The sequence below is a fragment of the Lynx rufus genome, unplaced genomic scaffold, assembly GCF_022079265.1.
Source record: "Lynx rufus isolate CCGP_SWC_20201006 ecotype Redwood Valley unplaced genomic scaffold, mLynRuf1.p SCAF_1, whole genome shotgun sequence".
Taxonomy (NCBI): Eukaryota; Metazoa; Chordata; class Mammalia; order Carnivora; family Felidae; genus Lynx; species Lynx rufus.
This window is the reverse complement of record NW_025814823.1, coordinates 160,226,619-160,248,004: the sequence shown is the minus strand read 5'-3', so window position 1 is coordinate 160,248,004 and position 21,386 is coordinate 160,226,619. Positions and strand designations below refer to the sequence as shown.

Sequence of the window (21,386 nt, the reverse complement as noted above, 5' to 3'; positions counted from 1 at the left end):
TGAGAGGATCATGTGGTTCTTGTTCTTTCTTCTATTGATGTGATGAATCACATTGATTGTTTTGTGGATATTGAACCAGCCCTGCATCCCAGGTATAAATCCCACTTGATTGTGGTGAATAATTTTTTTAATGTACTGTTAGATCCAGTTGGCCAATTTCTTGTTGAGGATTTTTGCATCCATGTTCATCAGGGAAATTGGTCTATATTTCTCCTTCTTAGTGGGGTCTTTGTGTGGTTTTAGAATCAGGGTAATGCTGGCTTCATAGAAAGATCTTGGAAGTTTTCCTTCCATTTCTATTTTTTGGAACAGCTTCAAGAGAGTAGGTGTTAACTCTTCCTTAAATGTTTGGTAGAATTCCCCTGGGAAGCCGTCTGGCCCTGTACTCTTGTTTTTTGGGGGGAGTTTTTTGATTACTAATTGGATTTCTTTTTTTTTTTTTTTCCAACGTTTATTTATTTTTGGGACAGAGAGAGACAGAGCATGAACGGGGGAGGGGCAGAGAGAGAGGGAGACACAGAATCAGAAACAGGCTCCAGGCTCTGAGCCATCAGCCCAGAGCCTGACGCGGGGCTCGAACTCACGGACCGCGAGATCGTGACCTGGCTGAAGTCGGACGCTTAACCGACTGCGCCACCCAGGCGCCCCATAATTGGATTTCTTTACTGGTTATGGGTCTGTTCAAATTTTCTATTTCTTCCCTTTTCAGTTTTGGTAGTTTTTATGTTTCTAGGAATTTGTCCATTTCATCCAGATTGTCCAATTTATTGGCGTATAATTGCTCATAATATTCTCTTATTGTTTGTATTTCTGCTGTGTTGGTTGTGATCTCTCTTTCCATTCTTGATTTTATTTATTTGGGTCCTTTCCTTTTTCTTTGTGATCAGACTGGCTAGGGGTTTATCAATTTCGTTAATTCTTTCAAAGAACCAGCTTCTGGTTTCATTGGATCTGTTCTAATGTGTTTGTTTGTTTGTTTGTTTGTTTTAATTTTTTTTCAACGTTTATTTATTTTTGGGACAGAGAGAGACAGAGCATGAACGGGGGAGGGGCAGAGAGAGAGGGAGACACAGAATCGGAAACAGGCTCCAGGCTCCGAGCCATCAGCCCAGAGCCCGACGCGGGGCTCGAACTCACGGACCGCGAGATCGTGACCTGGCTGAAGTCGGACGCTTAACCGACTGCGCCACCCAGGCGCCCCGTTTGTTTTTTGGTTTTGATAGCATTGATTTCTGCTCTAATCTTCATTATTTCCCGTCTTCTGCTGGTTTTGGGTTTTATTGGCTGTTCTTTTTCCAGCTCTTTAAGGTGTAAGATTAGGTTGTGTATCTGAGACCTTTCTTCCTTCTTTAGGAAGGCCTGGATTCTACATACTAATAATTTATCTGCACGTTATAAAGAGAGGGAAACTTGAAGTAGGAATAACATGCCAATATAAATTACAGATTGTCATAGAGGAGATGGTGAGAAAATAAGATAATTTCACAAGTGAGCTGGGCCTAATGTAGATGTGAATACTCAAAATAGACCTCTTTTATGAATGAGATGGGGAATAGTGATTAATTGCACTAAATAGCAGATACCTCCTATATCGAAATCCTCGACCATGGCTGAACTCGCATTCCGTTTATACTTCTCAAACAACTACTTAAAGACTATTTAAAGGCCACCATATTTTCTAATAGGTGATAGAAAATAGAGGGTATTAGAAGAACCAGTTAGGCAAGATACTGTAGAAAGTTGTGTGGTAGACCTCTGGGAAGAATATCTGAATAAGATGGCAAAATAATGATAACATGTATTTCTAACCATTATGTTACAAAACTGCATAAAAACAAATGTGATATAAATATGAATGTTTTAAAATATGATTTAATACATTATTTTACATTTGTTTAATACATTATTTAATAACATTTAAAATATAAATGAATATATAAATACATTTTTATTAATGATTTTGAGATGTTTTTAATTATTTCATTATTGATGCACTATGGTAAGATTCCTGTGCTTTTGTACCTGCTCTTTTTTGTTTTTATGTAAATTCCAATTAACATACATTGTATTATTAGTTTCAGGTGTATAATATAGTGTGATTCACCACTTCCATACAGCACCCAGTGCTGATCACAAGTGCACTGCTTAGTACCCATCACCTATTTAACCCATCTCCCCACCCCTTTCCCCTCTGGTAATCATGACTTTATTCTCTGTAGTTAAGAGTCTGTTTGTTTGTTTCTCTCTTTTTTTCCTCAGTGATCATTTGTTTTGTTTTTTAAATTCCACATATGAGTGAAATCATATGCATGTACCTGCTCTTTTTTTTACTAGTATTTGGTTCTAAATCTGACACAGGTGTTTCATATTTCTTGTTAAGTATTTCCATGCAAGAACTACAAAATGAGTATAGATGAGCAATACAGGTGAGCTTTATTTGTGACACCAATACTATACACATTTGGAGATGATAACTTTGGCAGAGATCCAAATAAAACAGTATCTAGTTATCTGCTGATTCATGCAATAGTTGCAGTGCTGAAAAAAACTATAATGTTCATTTAAACTCTTATTTACATTAAAATAGAGGGTGAATTGAGACTCAAGATAATTTTAAAAGTTTTGAAAAAATCATTTGAAAGAAAAGACTCAGGATAGTTTTTCTTTGTGTCTGAAGGTACAATTTAGGGCAGAGGGTCTAGTGTCCCAGGTCACTGTGCTCTTAAGTACTCGTAAGCCCACCTAATCATTGCAAAAGCTTCAATGTTCCTATAAATTTTCAAAATATCCCTTTGCGTGCTATTTGATATAGAACTGCTAACCTTGAGAAATAGGGCAAATTACTGCACATCAATTTTTGTGTATTTTGGAAGTCTTCGTTTTATGGCAGGATTTCATCATTAACCTGGGGTATGGTTCATAGAATTTTGAACTATGTGGAGTATTGAAACATTAATTAGAATTAAGGAAACAGGTAGAAATTGTTATAAATTTACCACTTTTTTTCCTTCTCAGCTAAAAGATAAAAATTACTGTTATCCCTTTAAAAAAATAAAAAGCAAATAAAATCTGTTCAAAATGCAAGAAGTACACAACCATAAAATACTTTTTAAATTGAAGAAATTTAGCTTTTATATATATTGTTATATATTTTTTAATTTTCATTTTGACTAGTGAAAATTTGACATAGTATGAGCTTCACTTTACAGTATTTGGGTATTTCGCATTAGCAAAACAAATACTTTTTGCTACATTGTATTTTCATTGTGTGTATCTTTACAGGTGAATATTTATCGTCTAGTTACTAAGGGATCAGTTGAAGAGGATATTCTTGAAAGGGCCAAAAAGAAGATGGTTTTAGATCATCTTGTGATTCAGAGAATGGACACAACTGGGAAGACAGTACTACATACAGGTTCTGCCCCGTCAAGGTAGTTACCTTAATATATTTTTAAAAAGTCATTTTATAATCGTACTGTACTCATTTTCCTGAAATATTACATGCTATAAGCAGATCTTTGAAGTACTATGTTTAGTATTGTGATTTTTTAAAGCATTGGAGTAATTTCTAGTCAAAGGCACACGTTCATTACTGGTTTTTATCACTCAAATTTTGTTAAGTCTTGGGAGAAATTCCTTTAATTTCCAGGTTTCAAGTACTTTACTTTTAAAATAAGTAAACTAGGGGCGCCTGGGTGGCGCAGTCGGTTAAGAGTCAGACTTCAGCCAGGTCACGATCTTGTGGTCCGTGAGTTCGAGCCCCGCGTCAGGCTCTGGGCTGATGGCTCAGAGCCTGGAGCCTGTTTCTGATTCTGTGTCTCCCTCTCTCTCTGCCCCTCCCCCGTTCATGCTCTGTCTCTCTCTGTCCCAAAAATAAATAAACGTTTAAAAAAATAAAAAAAAATAAAAAAAAAATAAAATAAGTAAACTAAAAATATTTCACCTCTGTCGAATAACTTCCATAGAGTTGACTGTGTCAATAATTAATAAAAGTGCAACATAAATGTTAAATTGTTAACTGTTAGTAGTATTAAGCTTTTTTTGTTTTTCTTGGTTTTAGTTCTACTCCTTTCAATAAAGAAGAATTATCAGCTATCTTAAAGTTTGGTGCTGAGGAACTTTTTAAGGAACCTGAAGGAGAAGAACAAGAACCCCAGGTTAAGAAAAATATATATATATGACATTTCTTTAAACTATAAGCATAAGGTGTATTTACTTTAAAATATATTAAAGTATACTTAATAAAGATTTCTTTCTAATTACAGGAAATGGATATAGATGAAATCTTGAAGAGGGCTGAAACTCATGAAAATGAACCAGGCCCTTTAACTGTAGGAGATGAATTGCTTTCCCAGTTCAAGGTAGATTTTCTTTCTTTTTTATTTTTCTTTGTAATTATTTCAGTTGATAGTGATTATTTTTTTGTCATGTGTTTTCTTAAAACCTCTTTAAGCACAATCAGCAAGATCATTTCTTAACATTTTTGTTTTAAAATTTGGTATGGTGTATGAAAACTTTTCTCCCTTATACTGACAAAGCAGTAGCAGCTTGATGTGGAAAGGACCAAATTGTATATGAATAGATACATTTAGTGGAATGAGGAGGGCAGTTATTTCCTAATTAGCATGTAAAAAAATGCTTGGCAAATAGCATGTCTTCAAATATTTGGGCAAATGAGGGAACGTGGTATCTCTAAATTTAGATTTCTGTGACCAAAGGCTTTTAGCTACTGTTTGTTGGAGTAGTTCTGCAGTTTTTGACATTAGATTAAATTAAGCATTATCACAACTAAGAAAATCCAAGTTAATCAGTCCAAGTAAGCAATGAGCTCCTGTTAGTACTTATAAATACTCCTGATAGTTCCTCTATAGCCATTTTCAACAAATTGAAGTTTTTCAAATATGGAGGGTTTTTTTTTTGTTTTTTTGTTTGTTTGTTTTAATTTCTTTTGTGTGTGTGTGTTTATTTTTGAGAGAGAGAGCAGCAAGCAGGGCAGGGTCAGAGAGAGAGAGACAGAATCCGAAGCAGGCTCCGGGCTCTGAGCTGTCAGCACAGACCCTGATGTGAGGCTTGATCCCATGGACCATGAGATCATGACCTGAGCCAAAGTCAGACGCTTAACCGACTGAACCACACAGGCGCCCCCACAAACTGGAGGTTTTAAGGAGCAGTCCAGTTTGTGTCATTTGTTCATTCACCAGTTATTTATTGAGCACCTGTAGTGTGCCATGCACCAGGGACATAGCAATGAATAAAAACTTTTTTAATTTTAGTGAATCACTCTGGCTGCAGTGTGGAGGATATACTATAATGGAACAAGAATTAAAAGCAAGGTGATAAGTTAGAAGACTATTCTTTAATCTTGAGAAATAAACGTTTCTGGAACCAGTACTCATTCTGGTGTGATGAACTCTACATTAAGTTATACTATTTGGTTTTAATTTGACTAACTGGCAGTCTGAAAAAAATGTCACTGATAAGCTAACCAAAGTAAATACAGATTATTTTTACACCAGTGAGTTGATACTCATACTGCTCGCTTTAGGATTTTCATCACACTTAAATAATAGACATGAGAAATGAACACTATTTGTGCAGTGTTATTCCTTACACAGGGTGAGCATAGGTTCTTTCATCTAGCTTCTGTAAGTTTTAATGTTCCACTATTGGCAGTTAGCTTTAATGAGTGCTTTCTGTGTACCAGTCTTCATAGTTCCTTAAATGTATTCTCTCATTTAATCTTCACAAAGTTAGTGAGCTCTTTTTATCCTTTTTTTTAAGAGATGAAGAAACTAGGAACCTAAGTAAGTTTATGGACTCAGAGCTCTTTGTGTTTTGTTAGCTCTTTGTACTATTTATTATGATCCTAAAAATAAGAATATTGTATTGTCTACAGCACTTTGTAATTAATGCATTGGTGTGGTATTTTCTGCAGAAGATGATTAGCATGTTACTATACATTATTTTGTTATTGTTCTGTTAACTAATTTTGTTGAGCAGCAGGACAAAAGAGAATCATTCATGGAAGAGATTTCTTACAAGTCTTTTGGTTTGATCTACTTCGACCTAATAAAGAAATCATAAGTAATAAAGAACTAATAAAGAACTTAGTTTAGCAGGCAATTTTGGTTCAGTCCATAGTCATATTCATTATCCTGAGGATATTTAAGTTTTATTGTCTTGTTCTGGCATGTCACTTCCTCTTCTCTGAAATGTAAAATGTAATTTAAGGATGAGTTCTTTAATGCTTACTATTTCTTAAAATTCTGGAATTTAAGGTTGCCAACTTTTCAAATATGGATGAGGATGACATTGAGTTGGAACCAGAAAGAAATTCAAAGAATTGGGAGGAAATAATTCCTGAAGATCAACGAAGACGATTAGAAGAGGAAGAAAGACAAAAGGAACTTGAAGAAATTTATATGCTCCCAAGAATGAGAAACTGTGCAAAACAGGTGACATTTTAATCTAAAATATATGTCTGTTGATGTAAGAGTAGTTGTACCTGGGCTGATCTGGTTTTGTTAATAAGGCATACTGGTCCATCCTTTTCTTCTTTTGTAAGTGTTTTCATCTGATTTGATAATTTTTGCCTTATAAAATGAGTTGGAAGGTATTCTCTCCTCTTCTGGTTTTGAGAAGAGTTTGTATAGAATTGGTATTCTTCACTAAATGTTTGGCACTATTTGTCAGGGAAACCATCTAGGCTTGGAGTTTTCTTTGTTAAAATTTTTAACTCTTAATTCCTTTTATAAACAACTATGCAGAATATTTCTTGAGTGAGTGAGTTTGGTAGTTCTTTCAAAGAAATTGTCCATTTTATCTAAGTTGTTGAATTTCTAGGCATAAAATTACTCATAATATCTCCCAAAAAATCATCCCAGGTTTCATTGATCTTTCTGTTTTAAATTCATTTATTTCTGCTCTTTCATATTTCTTCCACTTTGCTTTAATTTATTTTTTAGTGTCTTAAGATACACACAACAATTGAATCAAGACCTCCCTTTTCTAGTATTACTAGCATTTAATGCTATAATTTTCCCACTCTTAACTACCTTTTCTGAATCTTGTAAATTGTTGATACCTGTTATGTTTTCATTTTCATTCATTTCAGAATATTTTCTAATTTGCTGTGTAACTTCCTCTTTGGTGTTGTTTTTGTTGGTTTGTTTTGTGCTTTTTTGTTGTTATGAAGGGTGTTGTTTAATTTCCAAGTACTTGGGAGGTATTCTCAGTATCTTTGTTAATGAATTCTGTCATTGTCGTAGAACATACCTTGATTTGATTTATGTGTTTTGAATTTTTAAATATTTACTGTTTATGACCCAAGTGAAGACTGTAGATTTTTGAATAATGGTAAAAGTGCTTCGCTAGGCTGTATCAGATCCTACAGGAAAAGGAAAAAGGTTTAATACTAAATTTTTTTCTTTGCCTTAACTTTTGTTTTTTTGGATATTGTGTAACAAGATTATTATTGTTGATTACGGAATCTTTTGGTGCCTCCTTAAATTTTGAGTCTGAGGCATTGAGGGAATTGCCTAGTCATTATTCTGCTATCTTTCCCCCGGGGATAGAGTTGTTTTTTTTTCCTTTTTTCCTTTTCCTTTTCCTTTTCCTTTTCCTTTTCCTTTTCCTTTTCCTTTTCCTTTTCCTTTTCCTTTTCCTTTTCCTTTTCTTTTTCCTTTTCTTTTTCTTTTTCTTTTTCTTTTTCCTTTTCTTTTTCTTTTCCTACAACTGTATTAGTTCTTCTGTGCCCTCAGTGCAGTAGATGACTGCTCCCTTTCTCCAGGCCATCTTCAGGAAGGAAAGTTTTTTTCTGATCTCCTGTGCTCTGATTCCAGTCTTTCTTCTGAGCACCTGTTGGGAGTTTTGTGGAGGAGTGCCTGAGACGGAGTACAGGTTCTGTTCTGTACAAAGCTTGAACAGCCGTCCAGTTTGGGTGGGCGGGAATCTTTTCTGTCATTCTTTTCAAATGGATGATACAGATGGAGATAAAAGGTGGAAAATTAAAAAAACACCTTTAGCCAATTTTAGCTAACTTCCCTTTACCTGCTTATATATTATTTGGTGTCTACGACTCATGCTTTTCACCGGAAAGCCAGTGTTCAAGTATCATCTACTGTGTTTCCGTATGTTTTAGACTATTAGATTCCCTTGTGGTTTTGATGCGTATAAAAGAAGTTAGGCTTTGGAGATGAGGTTTATTGTTAGGATGGGAGCATCCTATCAACTTTCTACATCCCAGGCAGAAATGGAGCCAAATAATGTGTGTTTGGTTTGAAAGTGCCCATATACAGTTTGTTATTAGTGATTATTTCTGCCAACCCCAAAACGATCTCCTTTTATAGTACATGGGAAGCATAGCATTATATTACATCTTGTCAAAGTATGAAAAGAGGGTAGAATGAGTGAGAACTGTATACCAAGCTTGACTTTGAATTAGCTTCAACATATTTGGGGTTCAGAATATGCACTGTGACTGTGGAAAGACTCCAAAGACTTATAGAAAGTATGTTTTGATGTTTCTGTTAAATAATAGATGTTATAAATAAATAGTTACTTTAATTCTCATTTGAAAAAATTAGCAGTGAGGTTCTATAATTCTGTATTTATGTTATTTGATTAATTGCTTGTTGATAATTTTTCTCATATTTTTACCGAAGGACAATCTTGTATTTTCCTGCTGATTTATGAGAATGTTTTAAAAAAATATTAGGGCTGTTACTAACTCTTTGCCATTAACCTGCCATGTTTTTCTCTGTTTTGTTTGCTTTTTAATATTATTTATAGGAAAATTTTGATATACAGACCACATTTGAATTTGTTCTGTTGATCTTTTGTAGTGTTTTCTTTGCTCTTACCATAGAAGCCGCCTTTAAGCTTCGGTAAATATTTGTTTTCCAATTCCAGATTAGTTTTAATGGAAGTGAAGGGAGGCGCAGTAGAAGTAGGAGATATTCTGGATCTGATAGTGACTCGATCTCAGAAAGGAAAAGGCCAAAGAAACGTGGAAGACCACGGACTATCCCTCGGGAGACTATCAAAGGATTTAGTGATGCAGAAATTCGGCGGTAAGATGACATAAGACTATTTTACTTCAACTTGATTTTTTTAGAAGGTGAAATAAAATATACAAATTCCATATTTTCAAAGATTAAGATGAAAGTTTTAGAGGAGGCAAATATATGATTGTGCAGGGATTAGATGGTTCTGGTTTTGGGTGTTCATTATAGCTATGAAAAATAAAGTTTGATTTTCTAGTCTCTGCATGTTATTTATTGTTAGTCTATTTAGACTGCTACATTTTTTTGCTTTTACTAATCTGGTTCAGAATAGTGGCCCTATTGAATAATACATATTTTAGTACATTCGATTTGTTTATTAAAATTTCTCACTGCATTTATGATTCCCAGCGTTACTATTTTTATGTGAGAATACTTTAGTTCCATATTTTTCTAGGTTTTTTAACACTGAGATTTGCTTTTTGAAAGTAACAATGTTAAAAGTATTTCTGATATGTCCAGGTAGGAATTGAGGTAAGATAGTCATGTAGGATAAATTGTAGTTCTCTTTCAAAATATGCGTTTCTTTATACACGTTTATTTAAGGGGAACGGGATAACAGCCAACTTTTGTTTATGTCAATTTTTGCTTATGAAGTTTGTGAAAAGGTTGCTCATTGCTGTATTTTGGGAGTTTGTTGTTTGTTTCAAGTCATTGTAACTCTTTTCTTTTAAACCATAGACCTGACTGATAAAGTTCTTCCTCCTTCTTTCTGCCAGAAAACTAAATATATTGTTAGATTTTATTAAGAGTACTTTTATGACCACCTGATTTGCTGGACTTTCTGTCTTTAGTTGAAGAACATTTCAGCTTCTACTTTTCCTGGATATTTTCCCTCATCCATCAACCACTTGGGTAGCTTTGTTCTTAAGTAAAATTTTTATTTTCCATTGTTGGTATAATAACCATACATCTGAGTTAAAGGTATTATTCAGAAAACAGTACTTGGAATTTGAGGAGGTGTACTATGATTGATTGATAATTTGGGAGACACTTCCTGTGGTAGCCTTGAACTTGTCTTGTGAAAATAATAAAGTAATTTCTAAAATAAAATTTAGCTTCTATTGTTTTATTTATATTGGTTTCTGAACATCATCCTGGGTGTTAAAATATGTCTTGTCTTACTTGGTATATCTTAATGTTTTAACATTTTTGTCTTTAGCATAGTTTATTCATTTGTGTTGGTAGTAAACAGTACCTTGAATTAATTTTTGAACTAACAAGTATTTTCTTCTGTATATTTACAAATCTATTTTTTAATGGATAGTGAAGCCCACATTTAAACCAAACAATTATTTTCTGTTAGGTTTATCAAGAGTTACAAGAAGTTTGGTGGCCCTCTGGAAAGGTAAACATGTTTGTCATTCTCATAGAATTACATGTGGGTTACATGCAGTCAACTTTATTTACTTATGCTAATACTCACTTTAGCTACTTTGTTAAATTTGCTTTAAAAGTCATTTACAAAGTCTGTAGAAAGCAAATTTCAAGTAGACTTTTAAAAAGATTTTTATATTCTCAATTCCTTCTAGTCTCTAAAATTTTATCTACAAATGAAGTTTTCTTTAAAATACATAGATCTATAAAATACTCAGCATTTTTTTTTAATACTCAGCGTTTTCATAATTGTACTTTGCATATGCTTTTATCCCTTTTTTTCCATCACAAACATGAAAAGCAGATTTATCCTTCCAGAAGGTGAGCTGCTAATTTCAGTCTTTTGACTTAAAGGCCAGTTCTGTTTCCCTACTAGGGAAATTTTCTTAAGTTTCCCTAATTAGAGTTCCTTCTTACACAAGCTATTAAAATTCAGATTATCAGGACAGGTTTTTTGTTTTTTGTTTTTAAGTTAATGGTTAATCTCAGTAATTGTTGGTGATTTGAATATTCTTTGACCTTTGGTTGTGGCTAACCCACTGTCTGAATATACAGTGGCAAAGACTCAAATTGGTTTAGTTCTATTTTTTCTCTCTTAACCTCCATTTTAAAAGTATTTGTTTTATTTTGAATATTTAGAGTACTATACTGTATTTATCGAAAAAAATCCAGATAACTGGACCTGCCCAGTTCAAGCCTGTGTTGTTTAAAGTTCATCTGTATTACAGTGCTTAACTACTTTTGAATTTAATATTTGGTTATTAAAAGCTTTTACAGAATTATTACATAATCTTCAATTTGAAGCATACCATTCTGTAATGAATTGGTTAACTTTATTATTCTTGAATATATAAATGAATTGTTTCCCTGCCAAATATTTTCACATTTAAAATTTTTTTTTTTTTTTTTTTTTATGTATCTTGTGCCAGTTATCTGAACCAGAATTTGTAGGGCATGGAAAGTGACTTGTAGAGCTTGAGATAAAGTGAAACTCAGTCTCCCTTAAATGGTGCCACTTTATTCTGCATATTTACCTGAGAATTATATTATTTCATTAACAGATTAGATGCAATTGCTCGGGATGCTGAATTAGTTGATAAGTCAGAGACCGACCTCAGACGACTAGGAGAATTGGTACATAACGGTTGCATTAAAGCTCTAAAGGATAATTCTTCAGGAACAGAACGAATAGGTAATATTAAAGTGAGAATGATTTAAAGGGAGGTAAATAGAAGTTTCAAATTAATGCTTTTATTGAGTTTGGTATGTATTATATCTTATTAGCTACCTATTCATCACTCTTGAAAGATGCTTTAAAAAACAAAGCAGGACCATTCCTGGGTAATAGGAAATGGGTAATAGAATTGTATTACTGAAACCAATAGAGTTTGTCTTTCTGTCTGGTATATTCTAGCTGGTAGGTAGCATTAGGTGTTACTGTATTTTTTTGTATATAAATGGCTAGGAAAAGATAGTGTACATGTATAATATGGTTTTTGGACATAATTACTTCATTATGCTTATTTTGTAATTTATCTACCTAAATGAAAATATTTAGATAAGATTTAGTAATAAAATGTACTGGAAAAAATCATGCTAGAACTCTTATTTAGAAGGTGACAGCATTAATAGATTGAAGTATCTTGTGCAATTGGTAAAACAATTAAGAAATGCTTTCTGTGAAATGCTTTCTGTGAATTCACATCTGCTATAATGTAAGTACTAGTATGTACTGAAAAATCTTGTAGTGAATTTAAAGTTTGCCAACAAGTGCCCCCTCCCAATAATATAAACAGGTAAAATGAATTGATTAGCTAAATAAGTAATGCTTATTAATATACATCATAGTGTATCTTGCTTAGAATTGTATACTTCATACTTTTTTATGTCTTAAAAAAAATTAAGGTGGTAGACTTGGAAAAGTGAAGGGTCCAACATTCCGAATATCAGGAGTACAGGTGAATGCCAAGCTCGTCATCTCCCATGAAGAAGAATTGATACCATTGCATAAATCCATTCCTTCAGATCCAGAAGAAAGAAAACAGTGAGTTATTTACTATACCCATTATAAAATATTTATTGTTACTCAATAATTCGGCTGTGTATGGATGTTCAAAATGTTTTTTTATGTCACTGGCTAGCTTGAATGAAATGTTTTTAAAGATAAAATAAGGCATAGTATTTTGAAGTTCTAATCAAATATGTTTCTCAAAATTTGAATATGGCAGTTATAAACTTGACAGTGGTTATTAACTTTGTTATTAGGTATACTATCCCATGCCATACAAAGGCAGCTCATTTTGATATAGACTGGGGCAAAGAAGATGATTCCAATTTGTTAATTGGTATCTACGAATATGGATACGGAAGCTGGGAAATGATTAAAATGGATCCTGACCTCAGTCTAACACACAAGGTACTTAAAATTTGTTTCTGTTGACCACTGATGTTAGATTTTTTCTTTTAAATTATGTTAGAAATTAATTAGACTGATGGGAAACCAAGGCCCTAGAGAGCTGTATGACCTTGGCTTCTTGGTTTTCATGAAGGGATTGAATTTAAATGATGTGAGATTTTGCTTTACCTCTAAAATTATATACTTGTTACGAAGGCATAGGTATATTTTTCTTCATAGCATTAAGTTTAAAGTAAACCTCTAATTCCATCATTATCTTATTTTTAGCAAAAAAATGATTCTGAAATATTTTATAATTTTTTGCTAAAATCAAACAATGTTTAGGGATTTTGGTGATTTGATACTACCCTGGTAGCTAAAATCATTTCTTTGCCTAAACTGGAAAACACTGGAAGCATTGCCTTATCTTTTTATCTTATTTAAATTATATTTTTATATTTTACTTTTTCATAGACAGAGGGGAACCTTTTGATATTGGTGCTGTGTCATTTGTTGCCTGTGAGGCCAAACTTAAAATAGTTTAAAGTCCCGCTGTGGATATTTTCTCAAGGTGCATGCTTTGGGTCACCTTAAATAGATGATAACATTGTTCTAGGACTCTTTGTATACTGTACAGTTAAATGTACTGTTACTGCGAAAGGAAGGATATCTAAGAATACTGTAATGTTTAATAACACTGGATGCTAAATACACTTGTATATTGGAAAAGAAATTTTTAACCTCACACTTTGTATTATTATTTTGAATGTAGGCATTTTTTTTTCATGTATTTATTTAGAACTTATTCGCAGGCAAATTAAATCTTTGCTGTGGGGTAGGTATATAAAAATGTATTTTGCACTCTTAGTTGTTTAATGCCCATAAATTTTAACAGTTGTAACCTGTCAGTAAATTATATGTATTTCTTTCAATGAGTGAGAATTTTTTAGGCAGTAACATTTTCATGTAATTTATTAAGAACAACCTGAAAAAGTTAATTTCTTTCAGATTCTTCCAGATGATCCTGATAAAAAACCACAAGCAAAGCAGTTGCAGACACGTGCAGACTACCTCATCAAATTACTTAGTAAAGATCTTGCAAGAAAAGAAGCTCAGAGACTTTCTGGTGCAGTAAGTTAAAATTTAGTGCTTGAGAGCAATTTACTTTTCAGTAAATGTAGTTTAGTGATAGCCCTAGACACCTGAGTCTAATATGACCTTATAAGTGTATTTTTCTATATTTTAGTAGCTTTAATTGTATATGGTGATATTTGCCTTCAGTTGTCTCTGTATTTCTTTTAAAACTGGTAAGTCTTTCAGAAGTAGGATCCTGGGTTGTGTGTGTATGTGTGTGTTTCCTGGTGTTTGGATAGGTGGTGGGGGCAACTTGTTTAGAGAGGAGTAATTTTTGAGAGGTCGGGCCTCTATGACTATTTTATTTGGTGTTATTAGAGAGCTAAAGGTACAGCATTAAAGGTCACAGTAGGAAAAATACACTGAAAGAGAGGTCATTAGAAACAGTCTTTACAATTTACATTATAATCACAATGTGATTATATAATTACATTGTGTAAAATAATTTTTATGTAAAATAATTTTAATGCTATCTCTGTTAGGATCAAATTTAGTTGAAGATAATTGTAAATTATGAAGGTGAAAAACCTCCCATTTTTTTCAACTTCCACTTTGCTTTAATTCTTTTTTAAAGGAATAATTATAGTTAGTATCAGTTACTCATGATAATATGTACTTGACTCATTAAATTATGTCAGTTTTGTTGACTTTCTAAGATTGGTGTAACTTATTACCAATAGACCAAGGATTGGGTAGGAATATGTGTTAACTTTTAAGATTTACCACTTAAGGAATTTTTTAAAATTGAATCTCTGGAGTTGGTTAGAATAAAATAATTATTTTTAGGGAGGTTCAAAGAGGAGAAAAGCAAGAGCTAAGAAGAATAAAGCATTGAAGTCTATAAAAGTGAAAGAAGAAATAAAGAGTGATTCTTCACCCTTGCCCTCAGAGAAGTCTGATGAAGATGATGATAAGGTAAGAATGTGTTTTGGAAGAACAGCCTTTTTATATTAGAAAGGGAACATAACGTGTTTTAGTATACTTGCCATTTAAAAATTGAACTAAGACCTAAAATTTTACATTTAGGTACTGAAGTTCCTTTTGTGTAGTTTATTACATAGTCTCACATGCAGAACAGAATTCTACTTGTCCCATAGAATGTCACTAAGAGGGATAGAGCAAAGGTTCTTCCTTTTCAGAGGTTTGCCATTTAAATGAGGTTCTGTCTCCTTTGATTTTATTTTGAATGGGACTGGCTTGCTTTAGTTTTTATAGGAAGGTTGAACATTGCATGTATCATTATTAATGGGATTCTGGGTTCTTTCTGTCCGAATCCACATACATGCAATCCATAGTCATACAAAGAAAGAAATTAGTCTTTGTCAAGATTTGGTTAGTAATACATTGGCCATACTTGCACTTTTCAGGATGAGATCACTTCTGTGAAACATCCAAATAAAAAAATTAAAACAGAAAGAGACAGTGAAGAAAGACCTGAGCCAGATGTTTTTATAAAGAAGGAATCAGAAGAAAAGAGGGAAGCAAAAGAAAAAGAGAATAAAAGAGAACTTAAAAGGGAGATAAAAGAAAAAGAGGATAAGAAAGATTTAAAGGAAAAAGATTTTAAAGAGAAAAGAGAAAACAAAGTAAAAGAAGCTATACAGAAAGAAAAAGACATAAAGGAAGAAAAGGTATGCAAATCATAATGTAAAACTTAGAAAGTGACAAAGTCAACATATTTACATTTTAGGAAAATAAACTGCCTATCAGCCCAAATTAGCCTGAATAAGTTCTTTAAAAATACATGTGGGTATCTAGAAGAGGAGAAAAATAGGTTTGGATCTGTTTTTTTAAATGCCTTACCTGTAGGGTAATGTTACATAGTAATTTATTTTTGGTTTCCCCAAGTAAAATTGGGGAAAGATAAAGAGTATGGAATGTGAATAAGCAATTATAGAATAAAAAGAGACATTAATTGTTTTCTGAAAGTGTTAATCATTTCACCTTTGTTGTTGCTGGATTTTTTCCCCCTCTTTTTCTTTAGTTGAGTGAATCCAAGTCTGATAGCAAGGAAAGATCCAAGAAATCTTCAGTGTCAGATGCTCCAGTTCATATCACAGCAAGTGGTGAACCAGTTCCCATATCTGAAGAATCTGAAGAGCTAGATCAGAAGACATTCAGCATTGTAAGTAGTAGACTTACTGGTTATTAGTAAGAATTCATATAATATTTTATTTTAATTGGCAGTTTTATCTTTTGGAGCTTTTAATTTAGAAATGTATTTGAATTGGGTAGTATTGCAATTCAGATTGATAAAGGCAATAGATTTAAATTTTGAAAGTTATCATAAATGTACAATTAACTTGGAAAAACTTCTTATTAAAGACTTTAGGGAAAGTCATTTAAGGAACACTTAGAGTGAACTTTTTTCCCTTCAGCTTCAGAATTTTAAAGTTTTCAGTTCCTGAACCTTTTATCTATATAAAACAGTGCTTCTTATCTACAGTAAATGACTAGCTATTTTCCCCCCAGTATTTTATAGGCCAGTATTCTTAGAAAGTATAGTAAAAAAAAAAGTATAGTTTGACATAAAATTGCACTGTCAAACTGATATGAAGGTTTCTAAAATTTCTGTACCTGTCCCCCATTGTGGACTAGTACAAGTTCATAGACCTTGAGTAACACTGGTCTAAAAAATACTGGTTTTACATGGTACCATGCTTTTATGTTCATCAAAGTCAGAGAGGAACTATCTTGGCCTTTTTCCAGATGATTTATTTACTGAATATAATCAGGAAACCAAAATAGTCTCAACTGTGAAATTAACTGTGATACAAATTTTGAGGAAAACTTTATAGTGAGGTTGCAGTGTGGAAAAACAGTTTGGTATAGTAATTGAATATACTGGCTCTGGAGCCAGTTCGAAAAGTAAGTATAATGATTAAATGAGTTAATACACGGAAAGTTTTTCAGCTAGTGCCTTTATCTTAAGAAATTGTTGTAGTGGATGTTGTTATTGAATATAGATATGCCATCAGATTGATAAAGGACTAAAAGAATCCAGATACAGAGCAAAATCAAGAACGAGTAATACTGTTAGAAAAAAAAAGACTGCATGATATGAGACCGGTACAAATTATCCTTGAATAAGAGACATGCTGTTATTGGTAGCACCCAAAGTGAAAATTTATGGTCTGATATATAAATGTATATCTCATTGGGGCGCCTGGGTGACTTGGTAAAGCGTCTGACTCTTGATCTCGAGATTGTCAGTTCAAGCCCTACACTGGGCACATCCCCTGGGCATGGAGTCTCCTCAGAAAGAATCATATTTATATATAGTTACAGTATGCACAAATACGTGTAAATATATATTCTTATAAGAAAGAGTATTTCCTCTTTAGGATCCCTAGAATCTGAATCTTTGGCACTGCTAAGGTCTAATCTTAAGTTTATCGCTGGTATAAATTAAATGCTAGACTTGAAAGGTGGAAATTTTCACTTCTAAAATCACATTTTTGTTTTACCTACTGTACCATTCTAGATTCCCCGGGTTAACTTCTTGTCCTGTTTGCTTCTACTTTGTATCCTAACTAGAGAAGGTTTATCAGTGAACCCATTTATTCATTCCTGCTAATTCCATGGCATGCCCTAATAGGGCTTCAAATATTATTCATGCACTTTAAGTATAATAGTTCCTACCATAGGTTTTTCTCCTCCTTATTTTTGGCTGTTCACATCCCTCCAATCCCTAATAATATTGGAGACATTCAGATAAGCTACTCTTGTTCCTGTCTTCCATCTTACTTATTTGTACATATCTCTAGACTTTTCATTTCTGTGTCTTCAGGTTTACAGGCTGGCATTACGTAGCATCTTTTTAAGATTAATCTTTCTGTTTGTGACTTGGTTCTTCTTAACCTAGCCTATCCATTTTCTATTAATTTTTTATTTTAAACCCCTCTCTGTTGGGTAGAAATGGGAAGGTAGATGGCGATGTGCTTTTGCTTTTCTGAGGTGAAAATGAACTCTTTGAACTGCTTCCTTTACCTGCTCATTACTGAGTTTGGTGAAATTGCACCTCTTGCCTCTTTTTTTTGCCCACATTTCCTCCTTGGCTTTCTGACTTGTTCATATAACTGCCTTAAAGGAAAGTTTCCTGTTGTGCCCAATACATGAATTTCTTCTTCACTAACCTTCATAATTGATCTTAAAATCTCTTGTATTATGGAGATGAAGAATGGAATAATTTTAAACATAGACTCTGGAGCCAGAGCTTACATGATTAGAATTTTACTACTGTATAAATTTTATTTGGGAATAGCTGTAATTATAAATTTAATGGCCTTTTCTCAGTCTTCATTTTCCTTCACATCCTTGCCTAATTTAACACCTTATTTTGTGCCTTATTGATCTGTCTCCTAAATGTGAGTATAATTTAATAGTCAAGAATGAATACAGAGTTCCAGGTCAGACCTGGGTTTGCCAGATGTTATTTCAGTCTGAACTTCAGTTTCTTCAATACAATAAATAGTATTTATTGCAAAGGCCTACTACTGGAATCAAAAGAGGTACCTTTTACACAACACACAGCTTCTGATACATAGTAAGTACTTTATAAATTTTTATTACCATTGCTCCATTTCCCATCTTCAGGCCCTGGCCTTAGTGCATGGATTTTTGTCATGAATTCCTCCTTTTTTCTTATCCCCTTCCCCCGCCCCCCAATCAGTCAGTGAACAAATGATACTGGACTAAGCAAATGATATTGGCTCTGCCATACTGCTTCAAGCTACAGCCATCTCTTCCCTGAATTCTTTCAATAGCTTCATAGCTGTTTTCACCATTCCCACTCTATCCCCTTCTATACTCTTTTCGTTCCTCAGTGCATACTCCCCACAGCAACCAGAGTGATAGCGACTGTCAGGGAGAATAAAGTCACCCCTCTTATTTTTTACTTAAAATCCTTGAGTGGCTTTCCCTCTCACTCAGGATTAAAAGATTCATAATTATAGGCCAAAAGATGCTGCATCTGATTTATTACTCCCATCATCTCTGCTACTTCCCTCACTTAGTAGGTCCCAGCCACACTGTCATTTATACTATTCCTTTGAACATAAAAATTTTAGAACTTCCTCTGCTCACAATGGCTTACTCCTTCATTTTCTTTAGATGTCTGCTCAAACATCACTCTTCTCTGATACTGTATATGAAGTAGAAACCTCTCTACTTTTTCTTGCTTTCTTTTTCTTTATCACAGTTGTCACCATCCATCACATAGTCTATTTATTTATTGGCTGTTTTCTCCTACTAGAGTACAGGTTCCACAAAGGCAAGGTGTCTTTTTTATTTACTGCTCTATTTCCTGAGTCTAGGACAATGCTGAGAACAGGGTATGCAGTCAAATGACATACACTGAATGAATCATTTTCTAGCAGAATATAAACTACCAAAATTGAACAAGAAGCAGGAAATGTAGAGAACAGATACAGGAGTAATGCTAAAAATTAGAAAGAAAAAGATTTCTTTAAAAAAAAAAAATCAGGCCTGGCTGAGTTCTAATTTTAAGTAAAAAATATTTGATTCTAATGTTATTTAAGTTATTCCTGACAAAAGTTGGATAACTTCCAAATGATTTGGACAAATAGGTCAGTAAAACAGAATAAAATCCACAGAAACAATTCCACACATAATATAGACAGTTAATTTATAATAAGAGTGGCCCTTCCACAGCAACAATACAAGGATTTTTTTTTTTTAATGTTTATTTCTGAGAAACAGCACGAGTGGGACAGGGGCAGAGAGGGGGAGACACAGAATCTGACGCAGGCTTTAGGCTCTGAGCTGTCAGCACCGAGCCCAACACGGGCTTGAACTCACTAAATATATTGTCTGTAATTGATCCATCCTTAACATTCCTGAACTAACCCAACTTTACTACTTGTAAATTATTATTATTAATCATTGTTCATTTTAAATTTGTTTTACATGTTAATATATATTAATATATATAAATTAGTTTGCTTTTTTAGTGATATTTTCATTCTACTTTTGGTGTAAGGTTATAGTTTGTTTTGTTTTGTTTTTTAAATCTTTTATTTATTTTTGAGAGAGAGAGAGCAAGAGCGAGCAGGGGAGGAACAGAGAGAGAGAGAGAGGGAGACACAGAATATGAAACACGTTCCAGGCTCTGAGCTGTTGGCACAGAGCCCAAAGCGGGGCTTGAACTCAGAAACCTTGAGATTGTGACCTGAGCCAAAGGTGGATGCCCAACCAAATGAGTCACCCAGGCGCCCCTAAGGTTATAGTTTTTATTGCACAAATTGTATTTTAACTGAATCATCAATTTTTGTTATGTCCTCTTTTTATTAGCATGCTAGTGATATGTAGGGTAAGGAAAAAGGTTGGTTTCTATCAAGTATCCCCAACTCTTTGACTAGCCAAAATATGGTAAGAGCAAAATTCATTAGTTACTTTGTTTTGTCCCAAAGGTTTAGAAGAATAGACAATTTATACTTACAGGTCAGTTGATTTTAATAGTTTGACAGCATATTTTATTTTATAAAAGATCCTCATATTTTTACATTTTGTTCTACATTAGAGTGAGTCTAGGGTATTAAGTTATAGTCTGAAATATTTTATTTTTTAACATTCTGTGTTTTAAGACTGCTTGATGATAATTGGGGTGCCTGGGTGGCTCAGTCAGATAAGCACCCAAGTGTTGGATTCAGCTCAGGTCATGATCTCAACCTTGTACTGTCAGCATGGAACCTGCTTGGGATTCTCGGTCGGTCAGTCGGTCTGTCTCTCTCTCTCTCTCTCTCTCTCTTTCTCTCGGCCCCTCCCTCACACAAGTGCACATTCTCTGTCTCTTTCTCTCTCGAAATAAACTTAAAAAAAAAAAAAAAAAGACTGCTTCATGATGTGTTGCAGTGCAGAAAGTAACCATTTTTACAGAAGGTAAATTAATCCAAAACTTTTACATGCACAAAGGTTGAATTTAAATGGTAATGAAAAACCTTACTTTCTGAAGAAAATCTAAGGGAAAAAAACCTGATATTTAAGAGCTGTGAGGCGAGCTTTAATGCTTATTTTAACATCAAACAGTGCTATATTTACTCATATAGATATCATTGAAAGTAGATCTTTGTTGAATTCTTATTTTTAATACATGTTCTTATTTTCCCATTTTAAAGTGTAAAGAAAGAATGAGGCCTGTCAAAGCAGCTTTGAAACAACTTGATAGGCCTGAAAAAGGCCTTTCAGAAAGAGAACAACTGGAGCATACTAGACAGTGTTTAATAAAAATTGGAGACCATATCACAGAATGTCTGAAAGAGTATACAAATCCTGAACAAATCAAGCAGTGGAGAAAGTAAGTGATGTACTTTTCAGGAAATGTTAATTTCCTAAATTGTAATTATGTAACCATCTAATTGTCTCATATTTCAGTTTATTTTTCCTATTCTGAAGTTTAG

General features: G+C 33.5%; 1 protein-coding gene across 3 annotated transcripts in view; it reads left to right on the top strand.

The window, feature by feature from the left end:
* The window catches only part of CHD1 (chromodomain helicase DNA binding protein 1), a 77,807-nt gene that overhangs the window by 48,435 nt on the left and 7,986 nt on the right, over positions 1-21,386 (top strand). For 2 of the 3 annotated variants that reach the window (XM_047089596.1, XM_047089577.1), the window contains 14 exons: positions 3,283-3,431; positions 4,061-4,157; positions 4,266-4,361; positions 6,279-6,455; positions 8,911-9,071; positions 10,369-10,410; positions 11,501-11,631; positions 12,345-12,483; positions 12,705-12,855; positions 13,843-13,965; positions 14,755-14,883; positions 15,336-15,599; positions 15,953-16,093; positions 21,105-21,283. In XM_047089596.1, the coding sequence (XP_046945552.1) occupies positions 3,283-3,431; positions 4,061-4,157; positions 4,266-4,361; positions 6,279-6,455; positions 8,911-9,071; positions 10,369-10,410; positions 11,501-11,631; positions 12,345-12,483; positions 12,705-12,855; positions 13,843-13,965; positions 14,755-14,883; positions 15,336-15,599; positions 15,953-16,093; positions 21,105-21,283 (1,979 nt within the window). The remainder of the gene's footprint in view (positions 1-3,282; positions 3,432-4,060; positions 4,158-4,265; positions 4,362-6,278; positions 6,456-8,910; positions 9,072-10,368; positions 10,411-11,500; positions 11,632-12,344; positions 12,484-12,704; positions 12,856-13,842; positions 13,966-14,754; positions 14,884-15,335; positions 15,600-15,952; positions 16,094-21,104; positions 21,284-21,386) is intronic. The other variant, XM_047089587.1, reaches the window with a different exon arrangement.